Source organism: Crocodylus siamensis, chromosome 13 (assembly GCF_052110815.1).
Source record: "Crocodylus siamensis isolate JL-2025a chromosome 13, ASM5211081v1, whole genome shotgun sequence".
NCBI lineage: Eukaryota > Metazoa > Chordata > Crocodylia > Crocodylidae > Crocodylus > Crocodylus siamensis.
This window is the reverse complement of record NC_143407.1, coordinates 11,869,371-11,881,299: the sequence shown is the minus strand read 5'-3', so window position 1 is coordinate 11,881,299 and position 11,929 is coordinate 11,869,371. Positions and strand designations below refer to the sequence as shown.

The window sequence follows — 11,929 nt, the reverse complement described above, 5'->3', positions numbered from 1 at the left end:
GGGGGTGCGGGCACTCCTGTGTTTGTGTGTACACGTGTGTGTGCCTTGTGTGGGCGGTTGGGGGGAGGGGGTGCGGGCACTCCTGTGTTTGTGTGTACACGTGTGTGTGCGCCTTGTGTGGGCGGTTGGGGGAGGCCGTGTCCGCCTGTGGGGGTGCGGGCACACCCGCATTTGTATGTATACACGCGCGTGTCCTGGCTGGGGAGGGGGTGCGGGCGTCCCTCTGGGCGCGTGCGCCCGTGCCCTGCGTGGGCGGCAGCGCCCGCCGGTTTGGCACCATGCCCCCGCCTGCGAGGCCCGCCCCCGCTGCCCGCCGGCACCGCGGCCGAGGGACCCGCTGGAGGCCCGGGCGCGCGGCCGGCGGCGGCGGGGCGGAGCCGGTGGGGCCCGCCGCGGCCGCGGCTGCTTTAAGAGGCGCGCGGAGCAGGTGGGCGGTGAGGAGCTGCCCGCGCCGCGCCGCACGGAGCCGGCCGAGCCGAGCCGAGCCGAGCCGGAGCGCGGCGGAGGCAGCGGGCGGCGGGCGGGCGCCGGTGCCCCGCGGCCCGGCGGGCATGAAGCGCAGCCGCCGCTGAGGGCGCGGGAGATGGGCGGGCGCGGCGCCCTGCTCCTGCCCCTGCTCCTGCCCCTGCCCCTGCTCCTGCTGCCGGCCCTCAGCGCCGCCGCGGCCCCGGCCCTGTGCCCGGCAGGTGCGGCGGCGCTCGGGGCGCACGCGGCCGGGCGGCGGCTCCCGGCGGGCTGGCGGCGGCGCCGGCCCGCGGGCCCCGCGCCCTGGCTGCCCGCTGCGGGCCGCAGCAAGCGCGACGCCAACAGCAGCCCGCAGTTCCCGGCGCCCACCTACCAGGCGCGGGTGGCCGAGAACCGGCCGGCCGGCACCCCCGTCATCGCGCTGCAGGCCGCCGACCCGGACGAGGGGGACGCGGGGCGGCTGGCCTACTCGCTGGACGCGCTCTTCGACAGCCGCTCCGGCGCCTTCTTCGCCATCGACCCCCGGAGCGGGCTGGTGAGCACGGCGGAGGAGCTCGACCGGGAGACCAAGAGCACCCACGTCTTCCGGGTGACGGCCGTGGACCACGGCACGCCGCGGCGCACGGCGCTGGCCACCCTCACGGTCACGGTGAGCGACGCCAACGACCACGACCCCGTCTTTGAGCAGCGGGAGTACAAGGAGAGCGTGCGGGAGAACCTGGAGGTGGGCTACGAGGTGCTGACGGTGCGGGCCACCGACGGCGACGCCAGCGCCAACGCCAACATCCTCTACCGCCTCCTCAACGGGGACGGGGCCAACGAGGTCTTCGAGATCGACCCCCGCTCCGGCGTCATCCGCACCAAGGGGCTGGTGGACAGGGAGGCCGTGGAGTCCTACCAGCTGGTGGTGGAGGCCAACGACCAAGGGAAGGAGCCGGGGCCCCGCAGCACCACTGCCACCATCCACATCGCGGTGGAGGACGACAATGACAACTCGCCGCAGTTCAGCGAGAAGCGCTACGTGGTGCAGGTGCCTGAGGACGTGGCCCCCAACTCCCACATCCTGCAGGTCACCGCGACGGACCGGGACAAAAGCAACAACGCCCTGGTGCACTACAGCATCATGAGCGGGAACACCCGGGGCCATTTCTACATCGATGCCCAGACGGGGAACATTGACGTGGTCAGCCAGCTGGACTACGAGATGAGCAAGGAGTACACGCTCCGCATCAGAGCTCAGGATGGGGGCAGGCCGCCCCTCTCGAACATCAGTGGGTTGGTAACTGTCCAGGTCCTAGACGTCAATGACAATGCTCCCATCTTTGTCAGCACCCCGTTCCAGTCCACGGTGCTGGAGAACGTGCCTGTTGGCTACTCGGTCATTCACATCCAAGCCATTGACGCTGACTCTGGGGAAAACGCCCGGCTGGAGTACACCCTTGTGGAGACCAGCCTTGATTTCCCCTTTGCCATCAACAACAACACGGGCTGGATTGTGGTGGCCTTGGAGCTGGACCGTGAGATGGTGGATTTCTACAACTTTGGGGTGGAGGCCAGGGATCACGGCAGCCCACCCATGACTTCCTCAGCCAGCGTCAGCATCACTGTCCTGGACGTCAACGATAACAATCCTGAGTTTACTCAGAAGGAGTACACCATGCGCCTGAACGAGGATGCTGCTGTGGGTACTAGTGTCCTGACTGTCTCCGCCATTGACCGGGACGTTAACAGTGTCATCACCTACCAGATCTCGAATGGCAACACTCGCAACCGCTTTTCCATCACCAGCCAGAGTGGAGGGGGCCTTATCACACTGGCTCTGCCCCTGGATTACAAACTGGAGCGTCAGTACCTCCTGACCATCACTGCCTCTGATGGCACCCGCGTGGACACAGCCCACGTCTTCATCAACGTGACTGATGCCAACACCCACCGGCCAGTCTTCCAGAGCTCCCACTACACTGTCAACATTAACGAGGACCGACCCGTGGGCACCACAGTGGTGATCATAAGTGCCACAGATGAGGACACGGGGGAAAATGCCCGGATCACCTACTTCATGGAGGACAGCATCCCTCAGTTCAAGATAGATTTGGATACAGGCGCAGTCACAACTCAGATGGAGCTGGATTATGAGGATCAGGTGTCCTATACCCTAGCTATCACAGCCAGGGACAACGGCATTCCTCAAAAATCTGATACCACCTACCTGGAGATCCTGGTCAATGATGTGAATGACAACGCGCCTCAGTTCCTGCGGGATAACTATCAGGGCTCTGTGTATGAAGACGTCCCAGCCTTCACTAGTGTCCTACAGGTCTCTGCCACCGACCGGGACTCAGGGCTCAATGGGAGGGTCTTCTATACCTTCCAGGGGGGAGACGATGGAGATGGAGATTTCATCATTGAATCCACCTCGGGCATCGTCCGGACCCTGCGGAGGCTGGACAGAGAGAATGTCCCGCTCTATGTGCTCAAGGCTTACGCTGTGGATAAGGGCCTCCCACCTATGAGGACTCCCATTGACATCCAGATCACCATCTTGGATGTGAACGACAATCCCCCCGTGTTTGAGCGGGATGAGTTTGACATCTTTGTGGAGGAGAACAGTCCCATCGGACTGGTGGTGGCCCGAATCACAGCTAGTGACCCGGACGAGGGCACGAATGCCCAGATAATGTACCAGATTGTTGAAGGCAACATCCCAGAGCTCTTCCAGCTTGATATCTTCTCTGGGGAACTGACGGCACTGATGGATTTAGATTACGAGGCCAAGTCGGAATACGTCATTGTGGTCCAGGCTACCTCGGCCCCTCTGGTGAGCCGGGCCACCGTGCACATCCGCCTGCTGGATAAAAACGACAACAGCCCGGTACTGAAGAACTTTGAAATCATCTTCAACAACTACATCAACAACAAGTCCAGCAGCTTCCCAAGCGGTGTCATTGGCCGGATCCCAGCGTATGACCCTGATGTCTCTGATAGGCTTACTTACAGTTTTGAGCAAGGCAATGAGCTGAACTTGGTCCTGTTGAACCATAGCACTGGGGAGCTGAGGCTGAGCAGGGCCCTGGATAACAACAGGCCCCTGGAGGCCATCATGAGGGTGTCCGTGTCAGGTAAGAGTCTGTCTGGTCGGGGCTGTTGTAATGGAAATTTCAGAAATTGTCGTCACTGGGAAATTCAGGTGCTTGCCAAGCCTTGGGGAGTTTTTCTATGGATGTGTGTATATATAGGGCCCAGATTTTGCCCCTGGATTTGAAGCCCGGAAGGGATTGTTATGGCCAGCTGGTCTGATACCTTGCAAAATACAGGTCTAAAATATCCACTCTGTGATCCTACACAGAACTCAGGCGGCGTCCTTCATTCAGAAAAACACTCAATCCTGACCAAAATAGTGTGGTGGAGAGTCTAGCCTGTCCTTTGGGGATGTTCCCGTTGGCCAGTGACATTAATTTGAAAGCTGGATGTTCAGTGCTGGTGGCCACCTTTTGGCAAGCTCTCTGGCCCTTAGTGTGAATTGAGTTTTGGAGTGCAGGAAGGGGAGGAGCGCGTGTTTGAGTGGTCGCTTTGGAATGGGCTAAATCTGCCTCACCCAAGTGCAAACTCATTATATCTGTTGACCCAGATGGATGCCTTCCTACCCTCACTGTGGCTGGAATTGCACTGAGTCCTGCCTAGCCTTTTGCAGCAGCTCCTGTGAAGGAAACCCCTCTCCCTTTTCTGAAAAGAATCAGCTTCTGAGGCAGCGTTGATCTAAGCTTATTTTTCTGTGCATGTGGCTTTACTGTGAAGATGTGTCCTTGTCTCAGCAGCTCGGTGGGAACAGGTGGACTGTTATTACATGGCTGGACAGGGCAGTCACTGACTTGCTGGCTCCTGTGTTTTTCCACTTTTCAAAGCCTTAACTGGAAGGACTTGCTCGGACTGCTGGGGGGCCTTGCATTAAACTTTTCACTCCCCTCTCTCTAAGCACAAACAGTGTGGCAAAGGTGCAGGATGTGGGACCGGGCCTGGGTTATGCTGGCTGCTGTAGCCGCTGGATACCTGGCTCAATGCTACAGGGCCAGCTCTGCCAGTTTGTTCAGGCCACAGTGCAAATACGTAGGTTTTGTGTCGTGGTGGTTCTCGTGGAGGAGGTTTTGGCAGTGGGAGTAGGGCCTGGCTGGAAGGGACAATCCCTGTAGGTGCATCCTTCCCAGTGTTTTTTGGTGGCATTGAGCCCTTACTCTGCACCCCCTGTACAGCTGTACCGTACCAACAAAGTAGTGTGATTAGGGCGCAACATCAAAGCTGTAAGAGAGCTGCGAGGGGCAATGGGCTGGGTGGATCTTGGCACAGAGATCCAGTCGCAACATGTAGTTGTTTCTGCCTTGGCCAGCACTAGGACGAGGCACTGCAATCCTTGAGTGTTTCTTTTGTGCTGCCTCTGGCAGGGACCTGAGGTCAGGCACTGCTTGGGAGGGGATGGGGATTCTCAGAAGAGCCATTGACAGACTGCAGGCTGGCTGGCAACAAATATTTTGAGAGTGACTTTTTTTTCATGGGGCAAAGGTTGGGTTTTGCTTGTGTCTCCATGTGGCATTTGCCCCAGGCTTTGACTGCGAGACAGCAGCGCCTTTGGGCTGAGAAACCTGTGACAGGATGGCAGGCTCTGATCTGCCGCACCTCCCCACCTTCTGCCCGGTTCAGGTTTCCCCCAACAGGTGCCCTGGTGCTGGGAAAACTGTTACTCTGCCTGTGGTCCCATTGCCATAGTATGAGAGCACTTGGCAGTCTTTATTGTATTAGCAGCAGTGCTGTTATCCCCATTGCTGTAGTATCTGAACACATGGCAGTCTTTATTGTATTAGCTGTAGTGCCCTTATGCCCCTTGTGTGCAAGGGGAAATGAGGCACAGGGAGATTAAAACCAGCGATTCTTAACTACCCTGCCTTGAGTTTAATGAGGGTGCCTTGAGTCTAAAAAGTTTGAAAACTGCTGGACTAAACAGCGTGCGCTTAGGTGAGTGGCTGTGGCGTGGCTGGGCCCAGCTAGCACTGGGAAAAACAACTTAGCCTTTATTGTGATTGACCCTTTCTTGCTCATGGCTTCCAGGCCATGTGACCTACCTCCCTGCCTTGTCTGGGGAGAGCAGAGAAACAGAATTAGCGGTGTTAATCTGAAGTTAAGTAGAAGATGGGTAGACTTGCACCTTAGCAGAGAAGCCAGGGACTGAATGGGCCTTGGGGACAGAAATTTCTTTCTTGTGGGGTGGGATCACTCTTACTGCTTCCCATGATCTAAATCAGGGCGGCCAGGCTGGTACCCTTCACCAGTATGAGTCCCTTATGCTGGGTCTGAGGAGAAGGGACCAGGTTCTGCATCTCAAATCTTTTCCAAGTCTTTCAGAGGCTCGCAGGGGCAGGGCCTACCCTGCTTGGTATCTCCACCTCCTCTTCCCCTCTGTCCTGACTCTGCAGTTTCCCTCATGCTAGTTGGCACATGTTTCCCTTTTGCCCTGAGCCTGGGAGCCAAGGATCTGAGTTTGCTTTTGGAAAGGAGCTTGCAGGCCAACCTTCCCCTGATGTAGGGAGACTACTGTGGCTTTAAAAGAAAAGTTTCTTTCCCCAGTGCCTGTCTGTGCTGTGCTGGGTGGACTGTCCTGTGCGCAGGAGGCATGGCAGGTTGGAAGCAAGGTGTGTCAAGGATGCAAGGTGCACAGTGCCGTGCAGAGGGGACATGTGCTTTGTAGGATGCAGGGAGAAGAGCTGCTGAGGCTGCATTTCTGGTGAGCAGGGAAATGTGACCTCCCTCTGCCCCATGCTGGCATCACTGCTGCTCTGGACTCTGCTCACGGGGCAGCCCCTGTGCCAAGCCGTTCAGCATGGATGGCCACTCGCCCAGGCCTGCTGAGCGCGGAGCAGCATCCTTCCTGCTGCAACGTGGGGCAGACACTGCGTGTGATTTGTGCAGCTTGCGTGTTATCAGAGTGGCTCCCAGGCTTGGTCTGGCTTTTGGGGGCTGTGTATCTCTTTGCTGCAGATGGGAATGTTCAGCCATCCAAAACTATCACATTACTCCCCTGCTGGTGGGTGGGTGGAGGCGGGGGAGGGGTGGCCTGATGGGATCCCTGTCAGCATAACACTGGGGCATTGAGTCCCTTATTAATGCAGCAGAAGGCTTAGTTTGCATGTACAGCGTAGTGGATCGGTGCAGGCCTGTTAGGGACCAATCTGGAGCTTGCAAGTTGGGGGCTGCTTGGGAGCAGCTGTCTCTGAGCCTTGGCAATTAGATGCTCAGCAGGGGGCCTGCTTGTGCACCTGCTTCGGGGAGGGGCAGAGGATCCTAGCCTGTGCAGAGGGCAGGTAGCTGCTGGAGCTGGGTCATCCCCCACTAGGAAGAGTCCTGATGACTCTAGTGACAGCGGCTGAGGTGCCCCTGGCGGGTGCTGGGATAGTCCCATCTAAGGCCTGCCTCTGCCTGGGGGCAAGTGTGGGGCTGGGAGGTGTCAGTAGCTCAGATACGTGGCATCCTTTAACCTCCTGTTTTCATCCTGGTGCTGGGGCTGTGCTGGGTGAGTTCCAGGAGATTCAGCTGTGCCTTAAGTACCTGGGTGGCAAGGAGATCCTGCAAGCAGCGGGCCAAAGCGCTGCAGCCTGGGGCATGAGGGAGATCTGTTGGGGCTAGTTCTGGAGGGGAGGCCAGTCAAGGGCTGGGTCTTCTCCTGGTGCCCCTGCCAGCCTAAGCCCAGACACTTGCAAGGAAATGAGGTCTTGGATTGTGACTCTTACTTGGAGGGATCTCAGATAAACTGACTGGGGTCAGGGGGAGAGTCGGGACTAAACCGGCTCCTGTGTAAATGAGATTGAATATGCCATGGTCTGATTTTTTTGCCAGATATGCCCATTGTGCAGCGAGTCCATGGCCTTCCACATATTAGAAGTTATAGGTAAATTTCAGCACCCAGTGAAAGCAGGAGGTATTAGATCTGCCAGGCCTGAGCTGTGCCCCCTACCCTTCCCCCTACCAATTTCTGCCAGGACTAACCTCTGGTATTATGCCAGTGTTCCAGCTGTGCCAGTCCTGACCTGCAGGCTTCATGCTTATCCCACCCCTGCTCCCTTGCCCATAGCTCAAGTGCACCTTGATCCTGCTCTTCTTAAGTGACCCCCGGTCCTGTCCTGTAGCTCCCTGATATCCCACCCCTGGGCATCCCCCACACTCTTTGTCTGACACCCCTCATTCCTGGCCCTGCTGCCCTTTGCAGTGCCAGCAGCTGTAGAGAATAAAACAGTAGTTCTCAGCTTGTTTCAGGCCAAACTTCAGTCTGCTAAGTTGCTCTGTGCCTACCCTACAGGCTGTATCTGGGAAGCTGATAAGACACTAGTGCTCATCACAACCCCAAGGAGAGTGGGTGTTGAGGTGGGAGAGGGGAAAAGAGAGGTAATGGGGGTTGGTGTCACTCAGGCTGTCTGCTTGGTCTTTGGGCTAAGTGAAGCTGACGTGAGAGAGTTCAGGGAACACAGATACATGCAGATCTGGGGATTCTGCCATGTAAAGGCCGGTGCTGATATTAAAGTATAGAGGGGAGCAACTGCGAGGGGTGAGAAATAAGGAGATCTGGAGCTTAACTAACTTCAACCTACACTGCTTGGAAGGGCATGTATTGGTAAGACACATGGGACCTTAGCTGAGACTGTTGCCTGTTAGCTGCTGGAGAGACATTACATGGGTCAGGGACCAGAGCACATGTGTTGCCACAAACGCACTGGCCTGCCCCATTGGCCACTGAGAGGAGCCATGTGCCTTTAGGGTAGCACGGGAAGTCAGAGCCATGGGCGTAAGAGGGAGAGGCAAGATGTGCACATGCCTGTGGGGTATGGCAGATTCTCCCGGATCAGGGTGGAGGAGAGATCCGCATCGAGAGGCTCCCGGTTCCTCCGGAGGGAGGGGACAGTCCCTGTCTCTGTGCTCTGTTCTGGACTCATCAGGGTCCTGCTATCAAGGAGCTCAGGGCAGGGTGACAAAGACACTCTGGAGCTGGAGGGATTGAGCTGTGAGAGAGATTATGTGAGTCGAGTCCACATGAATCAACTGAATAGTTGGGGACACCAGGGTGTAAACACAAGAGGAAGGGGCCTTAAGAGGGGGGTTGCTGGATGTAGCAGGATGACATTGAATCAGGGGGAACATGGGAAGTTTCCTGATGCAAGATGCATATGGAGAAGTCTCTGGCCAAGGGCAGAGCCTGGGGCCCCAGGGGCTAGCGGCGCTGGGGCAAGGGGCTCTTTTCCTGCCATAAATGCCAACCAGAAGGTAGAAATGTTTGCTGAGAATTTTTTTCTTAACATCCCTCAAAAACAGTCAGGCATAAAAAAAAAAATGGCTGAGTGGGCTGCCATTTTTCATTCTTTGTTTGATTGTAGAAAAATCCCTCCTGAATTTTTTTTTTAGTGCAATTATACATTTCTGATTGGATGAAAGAAGCCACTTGTCAGGTAAACCCTGTTTCTGAACAAAAAGTGTCAACCTTTCAAACCTCAGTGCTTTCTTCTGGGGAAAGTTTAAGACTGGCATGGGGGAAGCTGTTTGACATCTGGGTGAGGTTTGTGAGATTTTTTTTTTTGTTTTTTTCCCACTCTGATTTCTGTGCACAAGAGGAGCCACGTGAAAGCAATCTACTGCAGGGACTGTCCTGGCCTCCATTACTAGGGGCACCTCACAATCTCCACTGTATTTATTCTCCCACGCCTCTATGAGGTGAGACTGTTACACTCAATTTACACATGTGGAAACCAAGGTACAAAGGAACTATATGATTACCCCATGTCACTCGGAGACTGTGACAGACCTCAGATGTGACCCTAGGTCTGTCTAGTCCCAGGCTGGTTCTGGGCCATCTTACCTCTGGTTTTAGGTGAGCGCTCTGAAAATAGATGGAGATGACCATGAAAATGTAGTCCAGCTCATCTTTGGATTTGGAGTGAGTCTGGTGTCTACCAATGGGAGTAGGACAGAGCCCAGAGCGGGTGGGGAGAAAAGCTGGGGAGCTCGTTTTCCTCTGCCCAGCCAGGGTTTGGATGCAGGGCTGGGTGCAAGTGAGATTGCTAGAGGGCGTCCATGGATCCTACAGGGAGGCTGGAAACTTCGCCCCTGGGAATTGTGAGTGACGGGTGCAGATCTGCCCAGTGAGGTGCTGGCTCCCAAGGGCTCAGAGGCAGTCTCAGCGGGGTGCCATCTCCCGAGGCTTCCTCTTGACCCTGCGCACTGCTGAGAGACCTGCTCAACTTCTGAATCAGCCTCCCCAGCAGGATCTCCAACTTGCACTGTTGTCTACTGGTTTAGACTGGGTATGTGAGTTGAAAGCTGGGAGCCAGAGCTCTGGGGCTGTTTCTGACTGCCAGTGATTCCCTGCGTGACCTTTGGCAAGTCCCTTAGCCTTTCTGCATCCCAGGTTCCCCACCTGTAACAGAAAGCTAAGCACCTTTCTGGGGGATGTGGTTAATATGTGTTTGTCTAGCACTGCGAGACTGCGGAGAGGTAAGCTTTGCTGCGACGGCATGTCTGCTACGGGCTAGAGCTGCCTGCAAGGCTGTAACTGTATGTGTCCAGAGAGCCCCCCCACACCAGAGTGCCATGTGCATGTGAGGTTGGGGTTGGTCATGAGCACTGCAGAGAAATCCAGCAGCGAGTGTGTATGGGGTTGGTGGAGAGAGGGAACTCTTGCTCCGGCAACATCACAGCCGAGGAGGATGGACCCCTGTCGTGCCAGCATTGCAGTCCCCTGAGCAATGGGAAAAGGGCTTCCAGGAGGAACTTGGAGTCCAGTGTAGGCGTTTGGAGATTTTCATGCTGTTTCTAGCTCTTTGGGAACTCCTACCTGCTTTTAGGGGTGGGAAGTTGCTTTGCTCAGCCCTGGCTGGTCTCCGTCATGCAGTGTGTTTGCTCTGATTCCCATGCTGCTTTGCCTCCTGTTTCTGCTCCTGCTGTTCTGGTGCCTTCCTAATCAGCAACCGAGGCAAGCAAGGCACCAGCCTACTCATGCTACTAGGTCTGTGTATGTTTTTTGTGGTGGTGGTGGAGTGTGTGTGTGTGTGGGGGGGGGGGGGATTGATCTGAGAGCGCCTTGGCCTAGAAGTAGTATCTCCCAGTTTTCCCCTCGTGTGCTCAATAGTACAGGGTCTGAGCAGGCGCCAATGATGGGAAGTAGAGTGGGAAGGAAAGAGCAGCTTGGGTCAGATTTTGTCGTCATTGAACTCACCCCATGGTATGGCTTTGTTTGCTGCTTGATATTTGGGCCTCCTCTTTGATTGCTATGTGCACTGAGCTGAGGTCTCTGGGACTACCTGCAGGAGGGGTTGTGAGGTGCGGTTGCCGTTCTTCCAGCATCAACAGGCTGCACACTTAGGGCACCTATACACGTGTCAGAGCTCTGCTCCGATGCATGCTAATTAGCACGTGTTGGAGCAGACTTGATTAATTGAGTCTGCTATGAGTAACGTGGATCATGCTAATTAGCACACTCCAGCAGCCTCTGTGTCATGTGTATTCAGTGTCCCCACTTTTCAAAATGGCAGTGGGGGCAGTTTAACTAATGCTTGTTGAATGAGCTTTAGTTAAAGTGCTCCTGCTGGCATTTTGAAGTGCAGGACGCTGAATACACATGATGCCATGGGCGCTTTAATTAGAGCGACTCTTGGAGCTGCTCTAATTAAAGCACCCCCCCCCCCCCAACCACGTATAGGTGCCCCTAGAGTAAGCCCTTCCTCATGGGTTCCTTTCCTCTGGATTTCCCCCATGGTCCTGCCACTCACCAAGTGTAGTTTTGTCCTTGCTCTAAGTCCATCTCTTGCATTTTGCTTCTTGAACAGAACTGTGCGTGGCTTACCACACTTACTTCCTTACTACTCATTATTTTTCCCAGCTTAGTAATAAATATGCTAAATACTGCTCCTACCAGGTAACCCTGGGCATGTTGTGTAACTAGAAGTTAACTACTTTTCTGTCCTCAGCTCAACCCCAACATCCGGGTATGCCTTTGGCTGCGTGCTCTTCCAGTTCCCTCTTCACTCCAGGGGAGCTGCTGTAGTTCATGCATGCTTCAGTTTGCTGGCTCTGAATTTGACTCGGGTCACCTCCCCTACCCCAAGCTGGTTCACTTCTCACTTCCCTTCTTTTCCAGGAGCAGTCAGCCTTCCCTTGCTCTCTTACAGCTGGCTAAGTGGCCTTTTAATTAGCATCTGCCATTTGTAACAACCTCTCCCCTCTTTCTCATGGATCAGCCACCTGGAGTTACTGATACAATCATTTCCCTCAAGGGAGCCAGCCTCTACTGGATGGGGGTCACTCTCTTTCATCTCGGCTCTGTGGATGTCACCTAGGAGTAAGACCATGTCTACGCAAGAAAGATTTGCCAGCAGAAGTTTTTTCAGCAGTTGGCAGCATTGTCACCGTGAAGTTCCTACATACTTGGCTTTTGCTC

The 11,929-nt window shown here is 55.6% G+C and overlaps 1 protein-coding gene across 3 annotated transcripts in view; it reads left to right on the top strand.

The window, feature by feature from the left end:
• The first annotated feature begins 496 nt into the window (after window positions 1–496).
• The window catches only part of CELSR2 (cadherin EGF LAG seven-pass G-type receptor 2), an 81,413-nt gene continuing 69,980 nt past the window's right edge, over window positions 497–11,929 (top strand). For all 3 annotated transcript variants that reach the window (XM_090026238.1, XM_090026236.1, XM_090026235.1), the window contains exon 1: window positions 497–3,584. In XM_090026238.1, coding sequence (XP_089882364.1) covers window positions 584–3,584 — 3,001 coding nt within the window. In that variant the 5' untranslated portion in view covers window positions 497–583. The remainder of the gene's footprint in view (window positions 3,585–11,929) is intronic.